The 21837-nt window shown below is 40.5% G+C and overlaps 1 protein-coding gene across 1 annotated transcript in view; it reads right to left on the bottom strand.

Moving 5' to 3' along the window:
- Window positions 1-10400: 10400 nt before the first annotated feature.
- C8A (complement C8 alpha chain) overlaps window positions 10401-21837 on the bottom strand; it is a 43455-nt gene continuing 32018 nt past the window's right edge. Inside the window, exons 10-11 of the mRNA XM_087960332.1 lie at window positions 13753-13975; window positions 10401-11495 (exon numbers count right to left, since the gene is read on the bottom strand). Of these exons, the coding sequence (XP_087816458.1) occupies window positions 11344-11495; window positions 13753-13975 (375 nt within the window). The 3' untranslated portion in view covers window positions 10401-11343. The remainder of the gene's footprint in view (window positions 11496-13752; window positions 13976-21837) is intronic.

Genomic DNA, 21837 nt, shown 5'->3' with positions numbered 1-21837 from the left:
AGTTAATGAATAACACATGAATGTAAATAAATCAAGTTATGAAATGAAAAAGTAAACATTTCCTCAAGTTAAGCTCACCTCCTGTTGATGACATGGAGACATGCAGTGACTTGTCACTGCTTTTACTGTTTGGTTTGTCTTTTAAATTCAGGGTCTGGCCTAAAGTTTCCCACTTGATTATTGACCAGATCTGACCTTACTTAATTTCTGAACCTAAGGAGGTTAGGAAGATGCTGAAACTTACTTTATGAAATACAGGTACTCAAAGAAACCTTTTTTTTACTGCCAATCCCACATGCCTCCATATCTGAAGCAAAATGTCAATATACTTCAGTGATGGGATTCAATTTTTTTTACTACCAGTTCTGTGGGCGTGGCTTAGTGGGTGTGGCAGAGGAAGGATACTGTAAAATTTCCATTCCCTCCCCATCCCACTAAACTGTTTTCCAGCTCCGTTCTCCTGTGCAGGACAACCAAAAGAAGACCCAACCTAACAGCTGGGATTCAGGAGGCAGAGAATAGATGGGGGTGGGGCAGTAAGAGGTAGTATTTGCCGGTTCTCCGAACTACTCAAAATTTCCACTACCGGTTCTCCAGAACTGGTCAGAACCTGCTGAATACCACCTCTGATATATTTTCTTTCTTTTCAAGATGCATCAAGATATCGAAATGCAGAATCCGTTTCTCAGCTTCCATTTCCGATGGATTTATTTTAGCAAATAAATTCTCTGCTTTCTGATTAGCCTCCCTCCATTTCAGAGACCATGCTCATCACTTTTCAAGCAGAAACTCGAAACTGCCCAGTTGGACAAGAGTAAAGTCTCTTATGTAAATTTCCCCGTCTTTTCTAGCATAAATATGAAGCAGGCCTGCTAGGAACTCTGGGGTTCATTAAGTACCTATCAGTTGCATCCAATGTTTGAAACACACACCACATCATAATGCTGAATGGCTCACTGAGCTAAAATAAATCAGGATTTTTGACAGCAGGGCAGCCCTGGGGAGCTGGGTGGGAGGGCAGAAATACAGCGAAGAAACTTTTCAAGGATCAGTAAAGCATTTATCTCATTAGACATGTACTGTGGGGGTGAGAGGCAGGGGGGAAGAGCCCAAAGGACAAGGATAACCAAAATGTTTTTCAGGGTCTTCTTTAACATGTGACAGTCTTTCTAGAGCCACAATATTCTGCAGATTAATTGGTCAGAGGAAATCCATTTTAAATTGTCCACAAATTGCCTTAGTTTACTCCCATGTCAGTCTGGCAAATAGCAATCAAAATAGCAAGTATTCTGTCCAATGTATGCTTGTTTGTTTCTTCCACTGAGCAGATCAGCACATATTTATTTGGTATTAGTAGAGTAAGTCCTCGATTTAGCCCCAGATTTACCTGGCTAAACAAGACAATTGTTAAGTGAGCCATGCCCCATTTTATGACCCTTTTTCGGCATGGTTGGTAAGCTGCAAAATTAGGATTTGGGAGGACCTTGTGGTGCTATTTTGTCATAGTCCTCCTCCCAGCTTCTGAAATTCAGATCCTTTAAAGCAGAGGTCTCCAACCTTGGCAACTTTAAGACTTGTGGACTTCAACTCCCAGAATTCCTCAGCCAACTGGCTGAGGAATTCTGGGAGTTGAAGTCCACAAGTCTTAAAGTTGCCAAGGTTGGAGACCTCTGCTTTAAAGGTAAGGTCAAGCTTGTAACTTCTCTGCAGATGCCCGGTCAAAAATTAAAATCTTGAAACTGACAGATTTTTTCCCTTATTTTCTGTTGAGAAAGCTTCTAAAGCCCCAGAAAACGTTTTCCCCCTTTGTTTTTTCTTTCATTTTCTCTGAAATGCTGGGAGGAAGAAAGCGAGAAAGATTTTTAAAAATGATGAGCTGTTGGAGTAGAAACTTCAGAAGCTCAGGGCTCCCACCCTCCTCCATCCCCCACCTCCGTTTTCAGAATTTAACATTTGCAGAAGTGAAGACAATCCTGCCATTTTTTTGCCTTCCCAAGGGTCCAGAGGCTTCCCTTGGACCTCTGGGAGGGCAAAAATGGCCTCCCCCGGGCTCTGGAGGCCCTCCGAAAGCCAGAAACAGGCCTGTTTCCAGACTTCCGGTACTTCCAGAAGGCCCATTTCCACCCCCTCTCAGAGCTTCCACATGGACCCTGCATTTACCTGCATCAAAAATGGGCCACCAGGAGACTCCTGGGAGAGGAGGGGAGGGGTGGGCAGGGCCAGCCGGTGGGTTCAAATACTGGTTCGGCGAACCAGATGCAAATTTAATATTCGGTCCGAACAGGTAGAATCCCACCCCTGCCCCTACTGCCCTCATTGTCACTCAGGGCCATCTTGTGCCATTCTCCAAGAAGTATGCAAGATGCTTTCCTACAGCTTCTGTAGACTTCATGAGAAAGCATACCTCGTACTTATGTGATTTTTTGAGAGTCCCAAAAGCCACACAAGAGGTCCCATTCTCACATAGTCACTGCAGCCTCCCCAAATCATACGAGAATGGAGTGTGCTTTTGAGAACAGTTGCTGTCAGGGCGTTGGTGAACCCTGGCATGTCACTCAGAACATCATGGTGTGTCCCCTTTGACACACGTGTCGTAGGTTCATCATCGCTGGACTAGTCTGTGTGGCAGCTGGAATTGAAAACAGCATGACTGTTTTTGCCAATCAGCTAAATGTTCCAGCACTCCTGCTCGGAGCATAGATAAGCAGAGATCCAATGCCCAGACCTATTTCTAATGCACAGCGCAACCTCCTGGGGATCTGTACCAATTTTTTTCAGTGAAATGTGACTAATTGATTTATTTACGTGCACGCTGTTGCCTAACTCAAGGAGATCACAAAAACTAAGCCAACAAAGTACCCAGGGTGGGAAAAAGCAAGGAGGATTTTCTTTTTTTTTTCATGTCAACCATTTTGCAGAATCCCTTTTGTACCGTTATCGTGCGTCTGCACCTTGAAAATCGAAGATGCTGGGCTGGTTTCCATTATCCAGATCTCCTGCTTTTGCAAAGCAAGCTGTTTCTTCCTATCCCTACACACTTCTGATTCTGATACTTTTCCAGCATTGCATTTGAACCAAGGCACCACCTACCAATTAAATGAACCAGGAAAGTACTAAATGCCCTGCAGGTCATATTCATTGCCAAGAAAGCAATAGAGTACAGTAGACACGCATATGTTCTGTGTGTATGTGCGCACGCTTGTACACACACACACACACACATACACATATGCATATAGTACTGTATAGTATGCAGTGTGTATAGTACTATATATTATATAGTACTGTGCAGCATAAAGCGTACATAATACTGTACACACTATATAGTACAGAGAGAATGTACACACACATGCACACACAATAGGCATCTTTTCACGGGGGGATAAAGTTCCTTTATGACAAAGAGACAGTCTAGTAGGGTGTACTGTCTCTCCCCACACACCCCCACCCTCTGTTTGTGTGCTTGTGTATCCCTATTATGAGCTTTTAATTTAGACCAGTAAATGACTGGAGCTTTATCTCACTGGGTATAGCTTACACGCTGAGCCCTTCAGCGCTGCTTATATTACTTTCTTTGACTATGACAGTAACTGTGTAATTGCTCATAATCTTTTACAGGCCTGGCAGGCAAGATTCCCCTCTTCTCCTCCTCCTCTCCGTCCAGCTTCTTTTTTTTCCTTTTTCTTCTTCTTTTTCCTTTTCACTTCAGCTTCCTTGCACAAACTCTCGTTTTTCATTGTTGAGGATGAAGTGGGGGAGCCCAGGGCTGGTGGTGGTTTCTCTGTGACATTTGAAGAGTGCCTCAAAAGCGGTATTTTCCTGCCACGTGATACATTCAGTCAACGTAGACAGATTGACTGAATGTTTCCTTGCCTTTATATGGGCGTAAGGCATTGCCCTCTTTTCAGGAAAATAAAGGAACTAAATTCCACTGAATGAATTTAACATCCTTGTCAGGCTGATTTTTGGTTGTCTGGTTTTGCAGGCCACGGCAATGTCATCACTGTATCTCTCTTCGTTTTTTTCAATCCTTACCGATTACTTCATTTTTATTTTTTATTTTGTCAAATTCTACTGCACTTAGAGAAATGGCTGAATAAATATCTATGGGTGAACAGTTTCGGCATTTCTATTAAAACTCTAATTTTGTATTTTGCACTTGGTACATTTTTTTGAAAGTTATATCCTCTTAGAACACACAAAATGCACATTTCTCTTTTCTCTCAAGCCACACATCATGAAATAAAACTCAGTTCATGAATTAGTTATTTTTCATGCTTGACCACAAATCCCAAAAGTGCAAATACAGCAAGAGCTCTGGGTTAAAACCGAGGGCCCTGAACTTGACAGAGGACTCAGATTAACAATCTCCCCTCAAGAATAGATATAGCAATAATTGACCCACTAATTTATAAATTCCTGCAACCATTCTCCATATGTTTCAGCCTTTGGGCCCCTAATCATCTTTGTTGCTCTTCTCTGCACTCTTTTTTGAATCTCAACATTTTTAAAAAAATTGTTGCTACCAATATGATATTAAAATATAATAAAATATAGTATAAAATATAAAAAAAAACAGTTTAATATGATGTTGAGACTCTAGAAAGAGCATAGAGAAGAGCAACAAAGGTGATTGGGGGGCCTGAAGGCTAAAACATATGAAGAATGGTTTCAGGAATTGGGTATGTCTAAACTAATGAAAAGAAGGACTAGGTGGGATATGATAGCAATGTTCCAATATCTAAGGGACTGCCATAAAGAAAAGGGGGTCAACCTACTCTCCAAAGTATGTGAAGGCAGCAATGGATGGAAACTAATCAATCAATCTAGAACTAAGAAGAAATTTCCTAACAGGACAATTAATCAGTGGAACATTTTGCCTCTAGAAGTTGAGGGTGCTCCTCCATCACTGGAAGTTTTTAAGAAGGGATTGGATAACTACAGTATTTATCTAAAATAGTATAGCGTTTCCTGATTGACCAGGAGTTTGAACTAAAAGACCTCCAAGATGCCTTCCAACTGTGTTAATCTGATACAGCAACCAAAACTGGAAGCAATATTCCAATTGGGACTCACCTTATTTAACCTTTTTTTAATATTTCATGACCATTGCCCATTGATGTCATAAGATCATTGAACATCAGGGCCAACATTTTCAATCTGTACCTATACTCTGGCCTTGGAAATGAGGCAAGATTCACTTTCCATTTCCTTCTTGGTCTAAAGATAGTTCCAGAAAAATCCTTTTCTCTCATTTCTCCTACTTCATGGATTGTGGATTGTGGTTGAGCTAAAGTTCACAGAAGCAATCCTAAACCTTGCAGTAACAGGTTCAACATGCAAATGAATATTTACCTGATAAAAGCTGCACAGTTGTGCAAGTTTAATTAAAATTGACTTTAAAAAACAAAAACAATTATTTTAATAATTGCAGCCCCAAGGTCTGTGTGTAATTTTGCTTGGGTTCCTGCTTTGTCCCTTTACCTTATCCTCATACAGCGATATATAAAATTTACTTCTTCAGAATTTTGAAAATTTTTCGCTATATTTATGTAAAACGATTTGTATGGCTGCCCATCTTTAGAATACAACTCTGGGTGGCTCACAACAACACTAAAGCCAAGAAACAATAAAAACCATAACTCCAAAAGCAGAAACCCAGTGCCTCAACCATCACTGCATCATCCTTGGATGCCTCTAATACAGCCATTCCCAGGCTGCCATTTCACTCTATCTCAGTGGCTTGGCTACTGGATACCTTGGTACAGGGCAGGGACTGTTCCAGAAAAAGCATACCTCCTAAGTGCCAATAGATGGCAACATCTAAAGCAGGGGTCGCCAACTTTTTGGACCTCAGGGACCACCAAACTCATAGCTTTAAATCCCGTGGACCACTAATATGAATTTTGACTGACAGTGGCTGCAGGAAAAAAAGTCTGCAGGAAAATTCCCCACCCAGTTTTCTTACCAATCGATCATTCTTTATTTGGGATCACAGGACATCATCTCCAGCTCTGTTATCAGGGAGAGAGAGAGAGCGAAAGAGAGAGACTTTTAGCTTCATGCAAGGAAAGCAGCAGAAGCTGCAGAAGTCTTTCTTTCTCTCCCACAAACTCCACCAGAAATGAGTCTTTGCTGGTGCAGCAGGATGCCTTGCAGGGTCCCAAAGACTCATTTCTGGCAGAGTTTGGGGGAGAAAAAGAAAGACTTTTGCTGCTTTCCTTGCATGCAGCCAAAAGAAGAAGAAGAAAGAAGCAGAAAGAAGCAGCCCAGTGCCAGGCGAGGTGCGTGGCGTCAGTGGGGCAAGTTCCCCCCTCCCCCTTCCCTCACTACTTCATGTTTTCGCAAGCTACACAAGCCTTGTGTTCCCACACAGCCTGGATTAATTGCTTGGGGGAGGTGCTTTGGGGGTGACATTTCTCTGCGGACCACCAAAATTTTCTCATGGACCATAAGTGGTCCCTGGCCCACTGGTTGGCAACCACTGATCTAAAGGACCTGTAATAAAGGACTAAAGGACTCAATAACCTGGTTCTGCACCATGTGAAGCTTCCAAGGCAGTCATCCTTAAATTGTACCCAAAAGAAACTGGTAGCCAGTGCAGATCACCATCTTATTGTGTAAGGTAAACCAAGAGGCACTTAAGAATACTACACTACATTAGATAGTGACTATAAACACCATATTGTTAGGATATACAGACTTAAGAATAAAGAAATGCATTATCTCCCATTTCTATGACTTGAATATTGTATCATAATATTGCACCTAATTGTAAACCAAGGGAATAACCAAGCCTCCTTGGAAATATTTGGCTCAGAATTTTACCAAGAACAAAATAGCTGTGGAATTTATTTGGGAGGCTTAAATATAGACACTTGTTTAAAATCAGAATTTTGAAACAATTACAAAAAAATCAGGCTTGAAAGAAGACAATATTTTGAGGTTGGGAGCTGATCTAGGAGTAGGGCAAACATGGCATACATAAAGAACCTCTTTGGTTGTTTTTTCCCCCTCTCATCTGTAAACTGCTCTATGATCCTTTCCAAGCCAGAATGCTGTGTTTGCTGCTTTTATTGTTTTAATCCTTTTTTCCGTAAACTGGCCTTGTAAGCCACTTAGAATTGGTTACGACTAAAACAACGTGTAAGCTGGTGGGGGAGGGAATTAAACAATCAAATAAACATAGCTGGAGTTAAGATGGATTGTTTCATATTTTTTGTGAAAGCATACATACTTTTTAAAATCAAAAATAGCAAATCATTTACCCATTGTTATCATTATCAAAGCGTTAATGCAGTTTTCTGTCTCTGCAGACAGATCAAATATTGTAGTTGGTTCAAACTGAAGAAAATTGCTTTCACAAACTACAACAGTTGAAAAAACATGGGGGAAGGGGTAATATTTACAGAAAGGTCACATGAGGCATTGTTTTAATCCTCCAGGGTGTAAAGCAGTATTAAATCAGGTTAGTGGAGCCACAAGAAACTTGAAATGTAGTGCTGTAAAGCGTGTATCTCCAACCTGCTGCTATTAAAAAGCATTTCATTTGTTCAAGTGAAGGCAACCTTCTCATGTCCTGCTTTTGTTCTCTCCAGCCAGCTTAATCAAATATGGAAGCAGCACTGTTGCCACTAAAGGATTATTTTACTTTATTGCTCAGGGCGAGATTGAATCATTGTGCTTCAATCATGATTTCTAGAGGAATGTAATTATCTGAGGGCCCAACCTCTGCAGGCAATGTATTTATTTTGTACCAACACTTGGTTTGCCCAAATAACCCCCACCCAAAAGACGGTGTGTGCCTCGGTAATGAAGCCCTGTCTATGTCCTCCATTTGCGTTGCAGTGTCACAAACTCCTTCCCTTGACTTTTTGGAGACAGAGGCGGGAAAAGAAGAGGCGTGTCTGAAAGTTTCATGCATGGCAAATCCGAGATTGATTTTTGCCCTTCACCTTGTCCTTTAACTCATCCTTGCCACCCAAGTTATTAGTACTGTAATACTTTGCCTGTTAAAGCTGGCTCACTCAGATGCATCTTGGTTGATATTTACTAGATCTGCCTATGTTCACCTAGGCCCATTTTCACCACAGTTCATTAGGAATGTGTTATTGTTGGACTCTCCAACACAGTCTTTCAACTTAGCTCGGTCCTGTGCATATTCTTACCCTGAGATTTATGTTCTGCATCCACAAAAGAGGTCTTAAATCAACCAGACTGTTAACATCTCCAGTTCTGGGATCCTTAGAGATAAAATGTTGGTGTACTAATAGATGATTCATAGCTAGTCTTAAACAGAAAATAGCCTCATTTGTGCAGCTCTGTCCTCTGCGGGAAGGGCTGTGTGTGTGGCTATGAGTCCTTTATCCATCATCAGGTTGTACAAAGATTATACCAAGCTGGAATTTAGAAACTTTGAAGTTTACAACTAAACAAAATTCATCAAAACAAATAAAATACTATTTAGCTTCCTTGCATCCACTCTTTTCCCCCTACTATTTGCTCTATGACTTAAAAAAGATGCTTGAAAAAAAAATCTCTAAAAGACTACATATTACATGAAGAGAAGAGTGAAAAAGATAATTAGGGGACTGGAGGCTAAACCATATGGAGAATGGTTGCTGGAACTGGAAATGTCTTGTCTAATGAAAGAAGGACTAGGGGTGACATGATAGCAGTATTCCAGTACGGGTTGCCACAAAGAAGAGGGAGTCAAGCAGGACAAGTAGCAATGGAGGGAAAATAATCAAGGAGAGAAACAACCAAGAACTAAGGAGAAATGTCCTGACAGAACAATTTCTCAGTGGAACAACTTGCCTCCAGAAGTTGTGGATACTCCAACCCTGGAAGTTTTTAAGAAGAGATTGGACAGTCATCTGTCTGAAATGATGTAGGGCTTCCTGACTGAGCAGGGGATTGGACCATAAAACCCCCAAGGTCCCTTCCAACTCTGTTATTCTCTATTCTGTGGATAAGCATGCAAGCTCATTTTTATAATTGATTCTCTGTTTAATTTATGGAGCTCAGTTCTCATAGGTTGCCTGTGGAAGACCTTTCTACCCACCAGCTTTAAGTATGGATCATGCTCAGTGTGCTACATTATATGCTATTGTTATTCTATATTGAATTTTGGCCTTTAGAGCTTCGTGGAATGATCTATAGCAAAGCTGATATGAAACATGAACGGTAGCTAGTGGGGCTTGAAATTAGAACCACTCCCATAAAAAAAGGCATATCCCATTTCAGATCTATCTCTGAGAAACCTTTGAGACCATTCTAATTCAAACTGGATTCCATTAATCACCATACTTGCCTGTCAATAAATGCTTACATTAATTTTGTTCAACACTTCAATTGATCAACCAGCCCTCCTCTGCCTATCTCCCTCCTAATGAAAACAAAATTTCTCTATTTCTGCATTAGGAGAGGGACTGTGTAATGATTGAAATAGTTTAATAGGCAGATACTCATGCTTTAACTTGAAATAATTCACTAGAACACCCATAAACAACATTTCTGACTGTGCCATGAGGTTTATTTCTAATGAGAAACTGACAAACCCTTCCTCCCAGCAGGAAATGGTATAAAGGTAAAGGTTCCCCTTGTACATATGTGCTGGTTGTTTCTGGCTCTAGAGGGCAGTGCTCATCTCCGTTACAAAGCCGAAGAGCCAGCGCTATCCTAAGACGTCTCTGTGGTCATGTGGCCAGATGACTAAATGCCGAAGGAGCACAGAGCGCTGTTACCTTCCCACCAAAGCGATCCCTATTTTTCTACTTGCATTTTTACATGCTTTCGAACTGCTAAGTTGGCAGAAGCTGGGACAAGCAATGGGACCTCACTCCATTACGCGGTGCTAGGAATTTGAACCGCCAAACTGCCGACCCTTCTGATCGACAAGATCAACGTCGTAGCCACTGAGCCACCGCGTCCCTTCAGAAAATTGTATACTTGATCTTTTTCATTGTGATCAAGTATAGGAAATGGTATACTTGATCACAATGAAAAGGGTCATTTTCTGGTTGAGGCTGATAGCTAGCTCTCCCATCTATAAAACCTTCTTCTGACGTTACCTGTTCCATTGGATAAAGGTTTTGGTAGCGTGAGAAAGGGAACTATGAATTGTACAAAAGATTCATTTAGAAACCTTAAATACCTTCACTTAGAGCTATACTACACATTACGATAATAATAGCTTCTTTTCCAGCCTAGGAGCCATTCTCACAAAAAGCACAAGTTGTTTACCCTACAGAAATCACCATGAGAACTTCCCCCCTCCCAGTATAAAGTGTTCCCAGAAACATTGTTATCCTTATGCTATCCGCCATTACATCATTAAACAGATTAAACAGAATATCTTTTGTTATTGGATGTTCCAAGTAAAAGGCAGCCAGTTCACATGTTTTCCAAAATGCTTTTATTAGATTTAGTTTGTAACAATATGAGTAGATATACTATGGTTAAAGAAATGCCTAGCTTCCCTTAATATTTCAGAGCTGGATCTCTGAATTAATATCTGTGGTTTGATTTGACAGCTGTAACAGGTGTTTGAGTTCTGACCCACAGGTATGGTTTTTGCAACTCCTGAAGTTTGAAAAGTGTTACACCAAATTATTATTACTATTGCTGTTGTTTAAAAAGCTAAGACTACCTAAGTGACATAATATATAGAGGATTTATATCCAGAGGCAATTTATTATCTTAGTTATACCAAAAGGACTGCTTTATTTAGAAATTGGTTTATCTGAAGAAAAAGCCTGTATTGTAATGATCAACTCTTGAATTATAGCCATAGTAGTGAACTTTAGAAAAATATCTGAGTATGATCTGATAAGAAGAATCTTTATAATTTTGGACCCAACTGTTACATCTTACTTTGGGAACACATTTGTCCAGTAGCAGAAAAAAACATTTTTGTTGCATGGTAGTAAAATAGACAATTCTGGAAGAGAAGTACATTCTATTTTGTATCATACACTAGGTATCCACATGAAGATGAATTCTCTGAATAATCCCAACATGTTAGTCAGTAATATATTTCATGGCCAGCAATATGACAAAAAAATTTTTTGCTTTAAATTTTGTTCAGAGCAAAAATATCTTCCTTATGATGGACTTCTGCATTCAACAAAAATAATTACTACCGTTACAATTCTGGTGTACAAAGTGTATAAAACATTAACATTTATTTTTCTTTATATTCTTGCTAATGGGATTTTCCACTCTCCTAAAGGTAAGTCAATATTTATGGCCCATTTGTTTTAACTTTATTTGCATCGGAGCTCCCAACATTTTCCTGCCTGGTAGCACAACCCATTAATCCACTCATAGCATTATTAGTTATTAACACACCTCTGTCTGGGTATTCTTGCCAGGGCATGTTGTTCCACCATTTTCAGGAGGTGGGTTTGTACACTGTCTTGTGCGGCTTCTAGTTCCCCTTTGACAAGCTGCCCATGGAGTCCAGCAACTCCAGCTACCTTGGGCTGGATAACCTGTAACACAGTACATCATGATTAGCAACTTTCAGATAAAGCAAGTTTCAGATTTGTTCAAGATTTAGAGTAAAACAAAGAAATCAATCCCATTCCAGTTTATGGATGAACCTGGGCATTACTGGCAATTATTAATAAGTAAGAATACCAGCGACATTATATAGCATTGCAACACATATTTCTGGAATTGTTGGAGCTGTCACTTACTAAGTTCTGAAAAGTTGGACCATCCTTGATCTAAAAGAAACTTATTCTAGAAAGGAACTAATGCTGTTGTATGGAAATCAAGACCAACTATCTTTTGATGTAAGTATGTAGGGAAAGTTCTGTTGAACCAGAAAATTTTTTATCCTAATCCAGTTGCCACCTTCCTCTAGGAATTCATTAGTAGGATATGAGGGTGGAACTAAGGATGGTAACTCCTCTGACCATAGGTTTCAATCAATGGGGAAAAGATCAGAATACTGTTTCTAGAACTTGAAGCATCACACACATATATTCCATCAAGGCCGTAAGCCAAGATAGCCTTATCATGCTAAAAAAAAAAAAGCAACAGTATAACAGCCTGTCAAATAAATGGGAAGGAGGGAAATTCAAAGCATACTAACAATATAACTCCCTTTCTATTTCATTGTATTGATTGTTACAGAGAAGCATCCAAAAGAGATACCTAGAACTGTTGCATAAGGTATAGAATATTTTCTCTTGTCTGTCCGCCCACCGAAAAGTTATTTGAAGTTTTAGCTTTAAATCGCAATGGGTGGAGAAAAATAGACTGCTTTAGGAGTTCTTTATCCACCTATTAATCTTCATTTTTACCTGTTCTCATTGGAGTGACAAATTCATTAGGACTGCATCGACATGACTGAAAATGAATTCAAAGCCAAACAGCACGGCAGCTGTTGTTCTAGAACAGTGTTTCTCAACTGCAACAACTTTAAGATGTGTGGACTTCAGCTCCCGTCATGCTGGCTGAGGAATAATGGAAGTTGAAATCTACGCATTCTAAAGTTGTTGAGGTTGAGAAATCCTGCCTTAGGCATTAGAAAATATATCATCTTGTATCCAAGCATTTTAAATGGGGCAGGTGTTCTAGAGTGCTATCTGCTGCATTATTTTCAGTGGAAGCTTTTCTTGTAGATTATTAATTTGAACCTGTTAAATTGATTCACATACTATCTCAATATTCTAATTTTTCCTCAGACCAACAAACCTGGACTGTAAGTTGGGCTGAGCTGGGCTCAGAGTCACAATAATCTTCAACCCAATGTCTTTAATCCAAGGTCTTAAGCACTATACCACCCTAGTTATACATCCTTTTATTTTGGTGTTTTCTCTCTCTATATATAAACATAAAGTATGCAATTTAACTCCCTTCTCTGCAACCCAGCTAATGCGGACTGTAGCTGAATGTAAGTACTATACTAAAAGTTCCAAAATAAATGCTGATTTTTGCACAATCACCATAAATGTATGCATTAGATTCGAAGCAGCAAGATACCTTTCCCATCTCCTTTCATGGACTGAAAGAATTGTAGGCAAGCAAATTACTGACATCACGGGGAACATCAAGTTCTGCTACATTTCTATATAATGGGTCTTTGAGAGTACAGTGTGTGTGTGTAAGAGAGAGAGGGGGGTGGAGAGGAATATGAGAGATTCCACATCTATATCAAAGAATTACCTGAAGAACTCGAGGTTGAAGTAACTGACCTGACACAATCCCTTACGGAATTAAGTATTACCCATATCCACTAGAATAAATCAATTTAACTACAGTTAAATCTGCATAGGGTTAAGCTGCAAGCCTTGGACATCCCCATTAATATTTATTGGGGGGCTTTCCTTGGCTCTGCCCTTGCAGACTCTGATATGATTTATGCCACTGCAGTAACTTCTACTTCTACAATGTCTTTAGTTAACCCTTCAAACTGGCTTGAAATGCCAGTCTGATTCCTGGAGAAAGCTCCTTTGGTAGCCTGGCATACAAGCAGGGGTGGGATTCAAAATTTTTAACAACCGGTTCTGTAGGCATGGCTTAGGTGGTGGACATGGCTTGGTGGTCATGTTATTGGCTGGGTGTGGCCAACTCTATATCACTCACATCGAGGCACGCATCTCCTTGCCTGGCCTCTCATGACTATGGGGATGCTGCAACAGTCGTAAGTGTGAAAAATGGTCAAAAGTCAGTAAATGATGTTTACAGTCTCCTGATCTCAGGAGGTCTCAGAAAACAATATTTTCTCAGAAGTCTTACCTGATCTCAATGTTTCTCCGCAGTCAGGGCCTCGGTAGCCTTGCTTGCACTCACAAACACAGGTAGCTCCCAGCAGGATTGGTTCACCATTGTTCTTACAGGGACCACAACGGCAGGTATTGAATTCCATTAAATACTGATCTAAAGCCCTTTTCAAGTTTCTCCTCTTGGTTTCCATATTACCAAGGCTTGTCCTAGACAATAATTCATATATGGGCTGCAGCTGAGGAAAAACAGAAAAGGGAAAACTATTTTATATTGTGGTTGTTTTGGATGTTATGGTAACTCAACATTGGGAAAGTTGAAATACAATGCCCAGAAAGTAACAGGCTATCTTGGGAAGATGGCATTTGTAAACTATTAAATTTGAATGGTGCAAGTACAGAATGGATGGAATGACAAAATACTTATTTTGATAATCCTGATGATGCGATGGCCCTCTCTGATTTATCAAGGATTTTCTGACAATTTGCTTCTCCCTCTTTTAAACTGCTATATGCACTTTTAAAAAAATATATGCACTTTTTAAAAAATATTTTTTTTAAAAGTGCATATAGAAGCTGCATAAAATCTCATTTGTGGGATTCTTATAGAGAATGGGAGAAACAACGTGGTGCAGGAGCCAAGTGAGCAAATGGCTCCTATAACTGAAACAATTGGATGAAATACAGAAGTAGACATAGAAAATGTGGACAATGTCTACAGTAAGACAGATACTTGAAATTCCCTTAACATACACTGCTCAAAAAAATAAAGGGAACACAAAAAGATCTGAATGAATGAAATATTCTTATTAAATACTTTGTTCATTACATAGCTGAGTGTGCTGACAACAAAATCACACAAAAATTATCAATGGAAATCAAATTTAGCAACCCATGGAGGTCTAGATTTGGAGTTACACTCAAAATTAAAGTGGAAAAAACACTACAGGCTGATCCAACTTTGATGTAATGTCCTTAAAACAAGTCAAAATGAGGCTCAGTAGTGTGTGTGGCCTCCACGTGCCTGTATGACCTCCCTACAACGCCTAGGCATGCTCCTGATGAAGTGGCGGATGGTCTCCTGAGGGATCTCCTCCCACACCTGGACTAAAGCATCCCCCAACTCCTGGGCAGTCTGTGATGCAATGTGGCATTGGTGGATGGAGTGAGACATAATGTCCCAGATGTGCTCAATTGGATTCAGGTCTGGGGAATGGGCGGGCCAGTCCATAGCATCAATGCCTTCGTCTTGCAGGAACTGCTGACACACTCCAGCCACATGAGGTCTAGCATTGTCATGCATTAGGAGAAATCCAGGGCCAACCACACCAGCATATGGTCTCAAAAGGGGTCTGAGGATCTCATTTCGGTACCTAATGGCAGTCAGGCTACCTCTGGCGAGTACATGGAGGGTTGTGCGGCCCCCTAAAGAAATGCCACCCCACACCATTACTGACCCACTGCCAAACCAGTCATGCTGGAGGATGTTGCAGGCAGCAGAACATTCTCCACGGCATCTCCAGACCCTGTCACGTCTGTCACATGTGCTCAGTGTGAACCTGCTTTCATCTGTGAAGAGCACAGGGCTCCAGTGGTGAATTTGCCAATCTTGGTGTTCTCTGGCAAATGCCAAACGTCCTGCACGGTGTTGGGCTGTAAGCACAACCCCCACCTGTGGATGTCGGGCCCTCATACCACCCTCATGGAGTCTGTTTCTGACCGTTTGAGCAGCCACATGCACATTTGTGGCCCGCTGGAGGTCATTTTGCAGGGCTCTGGCAGTGCTCCTCCTGTCCCTCCTTGCACAAAGATGGATGCTGGGTTGTTGCCCTCCTATGGCCTCCTTCATGTCTCCTGATGTACTGGCCTGTCTCCTGGTAGCGTCTCCATGCTCTGGACACTACGCTGACAGACACAGCAAACCTTCTTGCCACAGCTTGCATTGATGTGCCATCCTGGTTGAGCTGCACTACCTGAGCCACTTGTGTGGGTTGTAGACTCCCTCTCATGCTACCACTAGAGTGAAAGCACCGCCAGCATTCAAAAGTGACCAAACCATCAGCCAGAAAGCATAGGAACTGAGAAGTGGTCTGTGGTCCCCACCTGCAGAACCACTCCTTTATTGGGGATGTCTTGCTAACTGTCTATGCTTTCTACCTGTTGTCTATTCCATTTGCACAACAGCATGTGAAATTGATTGTCAATCAGTGTTGCTACCTAAGTGGACAGTTTGATTTCACAGAAGTGTGATTGACTTGGAGTTACATTGTGTTGTTTAAGTGTTCCCTTTATTTTTTTGAGCAGTGTATGTTGGACTGTGTTGGGAACAACATGGATTAATGCTATAAGAATTTGTTTGGGGAACAAGAGTGAAAACAAGTAGCTAGGGTTCATTGTCAATATGTTTTTTTAAAAAATGTCTGTTCTTATATTTATATTATATAAAGATATCATATATTTAGAAACGGGGATAGAGAAGGAAGAATTGTTTAGTGATTTCAAGCTCTGGTGATTCTGTAGACCAATCTGTTAATCCTCAGGTAGGTTTATTTCTTATCCTGAATCTTGTATTTCTCTATAAAGCTGCTCACTGACCTAGAAGATTTTGAGCAGGACACTGGGGGCAGCATTAATAGTAGCACCAAAGGCCTTATGGTGACTTTAAGAACTGACATTTTAGTGACTTCAAGTGATTACGACCACAGGGATTTGTAGAGCGCTTCTAGTCACTATGTGTGGGAGAAAAGGCATCAAGCAACATGCCATGAGGTCTTTTAGCTTCTATGTCTCTCCCTGAGAGCAGCCATAAGTTCATTAAAAATGGATTTCTCATCTGTACCCAGTATGATTTCCCAAGTCAAGTCACTTCCTGGAACTGTAAAAATATGAAGTCTCTATTTATACTGGTGTACTACCCAGTGAAGCTTTCAGAAAGAAGGAATGAATCATTCTGTTTCTGCAGCTTCCCCCAATCTGGTGACTTCTGATACAAGGTTGGCTAAGATTGCTGCCTTATTTTCTGGGAAAGTAGGTATAAATAAGTTTATACAAATATAGAGTTTGGAATAATCTAATTTCCGAGGCTGTAAGATCTGAGGGAGAGATTGCTCAACTATATGCTCTCTTTGCTGCTTACAGGGCAAATAGCCAAGAGGAGTTATTCCAACAAATTAAAGTACGTACTGCAAAGCAAAGCAAAAACCAAGTCTAAGAAAAAGAGGATTGTTGCAACGTAGTAGTATAAAATATGGATTTCCCCTTCCTCCAAAAATCTTAAAATGTAATTATTCATCTAATCATTATATAAAAAGTTATGTTGGATCAGACTCTGTTTTTACTGTAGCTACCTAGACGACTTTGGGAAACCCAAAAGTTGAAGATGAAGACAATAAGTCTCTCCTGATCAGATATGTCTTCCACTGATGCCTGGAGGCAACATTAGAGTCTTCATGGCCAATAATCATTGCTCATCTTATACACAATGAGCAGCTATAATACACAGCCATTTACATCTATGACAGCAATGTCCATAATCACCTGGCTGTCATACAAAAGCTTGCCTCTTCTCTAACTAAATTACTCCTCACTCAACATCTTCACTGGGAGAACTTTCCCCAACTATTTTGATGACAGCAGGAGAGAAATATCTCACAAGACATTTTCCCCACACTCTGCATTATTTTAAAAATGCTTATTATATTCCTTTCTCGGCCTATCATTTTTTCTGAGCTAAAAGCATTAATCTTGCAACTGCTTGCCCTAAGGTATGTTCTAGTTCCCTTTATCATTTTGATCATCTTTTTCTACAGTTTTTTTTATCATTTTTCTAATATCTTTTTTGGAAATGCAACAACCTATATAGAACTATATGCAGCATGCCCGAAGAAGTTGGCTTCTCTCATTGATCTGTATACTAGGTATTGCACTACCATCAGTTTTAATTTTATACTTCTAAAATTTTGCATTATTTGCAGTTTGCATTCTTTTTCCCTGCTATAATCGGCCTTGAATATTCTGTGCAAATGGAAAAAAAACAAGATATACACTGAATAAACTTGTACATATTTTAATCTTGTATTTTATATTTTATGTTGTACAGTATGCTTAATTTTAATTGCGAAGTTTCTGACATGAATAAACAAACAAACGCATTGATCCTTTTTTGCCAGAAAGGCATTAAGAGTTGTAAATCTAACCTTACGAATATCGAATTGCTAACTAGAGCATACAAAACTTTTGCCAAAACAATACTTGAATACAGCTCATCAGTCTGGAATCCGCACTGCATATCAGACATTAATATAATGTCCAATCGGACATTAAGACATTAATACAATCGAGCGAGTCCAGAAGTATTTCATTAGAAGAGTACTACACTCCTCTGCTTGCAACAGAATACTCTATATCATCAGGCTTGAGATTTTGGGCTTGGACAACCTTGAACTATGCCGCCTATGATTAGACTTAAGCATAGCACACAAAAATTATCTGCTACAATGTCCTACCAGTGAATGACTACTTCAGCTTCAACCACAACAATACAAGAGCACATAACAGATACAAACTCAATGTGAACCGCTTCAAACTCGATTGCAGAAAGTACGACTTCAGCAACAGGGTGTTGAATGCACTGGAATGCACTACCTGACTCTGTTGTTACATCCTCTAACCCCCAAAACTTTAACCTCAAACTAACCACTATTGACCTCACCCCATTCCTAAGAGGTCTGTAAGGGGCGTGCATAAGTGCACCAATGTGCCTACCGTCCCTGTCCTATTGTCCCCATTTATTTGTACCTATTTCCTGTATTCTTACTCATGTTTATACTTATCCCTATTATTTTGTAAGCGATTGACAAATCAAATAAATAAATAAAAATAAAATCCTTTTTCCAAATGTTTAAAGTTGTCTTTTCAACCAATATTGAATAAGGACAATTTGTCATTACCATCTAAAGCAGTGTGTCAAACTTAAGGCCCAGGGGCCAGATCCAGCACACAGGGTGCTTAGATCTGGCCCACAAGGCTGCCCTGGAAACAGCGAAGAATCGGCTCACTGTGCCTCTGCAGAGAAAACAGAGCTGTCTTTTCACTGGCAGAGGGTTGCAGGAGGCCATTGCAGCCAAAAATGGAGCTCGGGAACCCGTTTTACCTGGCAGAGCACTTGGGCCACCAGAAGTACCCCAACATGAGTGACATTGAGTTGGCCTGCCCTGCCCCGAGGTCAAACAACCCTGATGTGTCCCTCAACTAAATTGAGTTTGACATGCCTGATCTAAAGGGGTCCCCAACCCCAGTTTCTCAATACAGAAAACAGTTCTTGAATTTTCTGTTGCTCTATTCCAACTGTTAACTAAGCCTGACCCTACTGAGCTTCTGACCAGGTCTGCCACCTTCCAAGACTTTCTAATTGTTACCCAACATGGAATTTGCCTTTTACACAGCAGCTACATGCTGAATAAATATTTCCACAGAGTGACAGTTTGCAAGTTCAAGAGCCTTTCCAATCAATCATTGGCCGAGATCCAAATGGGCTGTTGGAGACTGCAAAAGAGCTGGGCTCTGAAATTCAAATCAAGTGGATCTCTCTAGCACATCTGGGCTTCAAAAATCCTGCTGAGCCCCAGGTGATAACAAAAACATACAGGAACCTCTAATTCTTTGCTACTTTTTACTGATAGCTTGAAGCTCTGCAGCCCAATGCACAGGAGCAACGCAGTGTGGAAAGAAGGATCAAGTGACAGAAATACAAACAGTGTGCAGAGCTGTCAGGAATACAGAGTTAGGTGCAGGGCAGTATGTTTACAGAGGTTTCCTGTAATTCAAGAGGTTGAGAGGGTTGCTGCATAAGAGATCCTCTATGGCCTTGGGAAAAAAAGGGTGTTTTGAAACAATATTTACAGAAAACACTTTGGCAAACAACAGTAAGTCAAATGGACAGGACATTCAAGTGGACGTTACTAATGTATTGGGTGTTTGAATCTACTCCAAAACCATCAGCACTTGCGATGTTCTTGAAGCTGTCTTTTAAGGGTGACAGACTAAGTGCCAGGCAAACAGTTTCATTCAGAATCCATGGAAATTTACTCATCCGGCATGAAAAATCTTGCTTCAATTAAATAGAAAAATAAAGGAAATGGGGTAACATATGGTACTAGCACTACCTAAAACCAGCAGCTTCTAGATGTAATGGGATTACAACTCAACTCCAGAATTTACAGGACAGTGAGTGTTGTGCAGTTCCAGAACATCTGAACATGCCATAATTGGGGAGTTGAATTATGCAGTCATCCAGAAAAGTGAATTGTGTAAAGGTTTTCCGCAAGGAACTGACAATTAGAAGATCTTCTGAATTCCCTTTCCTTTCTCTTATTATTCTGAGCTGCTCAGGATTCTATTGTATAAGATAGTTGGCTATGTGGGTTTTTGAATAAATAGAATCTCTAACAGTGAATGTGAAGGATAGGAATGTCTCTCTGCTACAGCACACATATTGCTATTCATGCCCTAAAATAAAATTCTAGGGAGAAAAGCAGCTAGAGGGGACAGCAAGATATATTCAGAGCATAAATTCTGAATACTTTATATTCAAGCTAAAACGAACGGTAGCTTGGGGTGATAAACTCCAAGGGAAGAAACAACATTGCTTAAGAGCCTGGTATGTCATTTCAAATGTTGTTAAATGGCGTCTTCTTCCAAATGCGTAAAGTAACAACAAGCCTGTCCCCTGAACTGATGCATAACAACATCGTTCTAGGAACTTTTGTCTGACAGGTTTAATTTCTTGGATATCTAGATGCAGCCATTTAATTGTACAGGTGTATCATCTTTTTTCCACAAATGGCATTCCACCTTAAAAATTATCCAGCATACAATGGTGCCATAAAAGAAAGTAACACTGAGAAATGATAACTTCAGAAGCCCCAGCAAAAAATAAATTGGCAGCCAGGAGTACCAACGTATTAGGTTGAAAACGATGCTGATATTAAGGCAGATGTCTAACTGGGTCACCAACTTCAGGCATGTGAATAATAAGTTTGACTTATTATTTCTAATATTGTTAGTACAAACCGTGGAAATAAGTTTATTGGAATACATATCTAGGTTTTATAACTTTATACCATCTATTTGACAGTTGGGGATTAAAACTGGAGGTAACCCTTACTATTACATAAAAAAAGAAAAATGAATTTTTATTGGTTTAAAGCCTGATTACATTATGATTCTAGATACAGCAAAGTTCCAAACATTTTGCACACCATGCTCTACAGTGGTGGGATTCAAAAACTTTTTTACTACCGGTTCTGTGGCTTTGTGGGTGTGGCAGGGGTAAAATCTCCAGTCAGAGGTGGTATTTGCCGGTTCTCCAAACTACTCAAAATTTCCGCTACCAATTCTCCAGAACTGGTCAGAATCTGCTGAATACCACCTCTGATGCTCTACTGTTTTATGTACTTCAGGTGGTGAACTGAAATTCTAGTAACTGTTACGAACTAAGCAAACGCATTGGTTTTGAATCCTAACAGTTTTACTTCCACAGCAGGCTCGTAATCCTGCACTTCTGATTAGCCCGCAGTTAGCAGATCGTGATTGGCCGTCTCTGACTAATCTGATTGGCTGACAGCGGGTCGCCGCCGATTGGACGCTTCCAGCGTGGCAAACTTAAATCATTGGACATTGTGACAGCAGCCAGCTCTATAAAAGGAGCTGCTGCTGCCCAAGCGCCCCGTTCCTTTTCTGAAGTCACTAATAAAGAGTTGAGTCACTATTCGATGCCTCGTCTCCGTTCCTTGCGCCCACTCCTCCAGATCTAACACTGGCGACGAAGGTGGGATGCGGAGACGATAGAGCTGACTGAGCACTCGCGGAGCACCAAGCAGAGCACATGGCTAAGAGCGCACCAACTAGCGACAGAATGACCAGCAGCGCCATACCACCCGCTCCATTTGACCCGGCTAACGAAGACTGGGACTCGTATATGGACAGGTTCCAGATGTTCCTGGAGACCAACAATCTAAAAGATGCTACGCCTGGCAAGAAACGAGCCGTATTCCTGACCCATTGCGGGCCCGCCATTTTTAAAATGGCAAAAGCACTTGCG

The sequence above is a fragment of the Notechis scutatus genome, chromosome 3, assembly GCF_049901735.1.
Source record: "Notechis scutatus isolate UNSWTSFEM ecotype Mainland chromosome 3, rNotScu1.2, whole genome shotgun sequence".
NCBI lineage: Eukaryota > Metazoa > Chordata > Lepidosauria > Squamata > Elapidae > Notechis > Notechis scutatus.
Note: the sequence above shows the minus strand (reverse complement) of the source record. Positions and strands in the feature narration are given on the sequence as shown.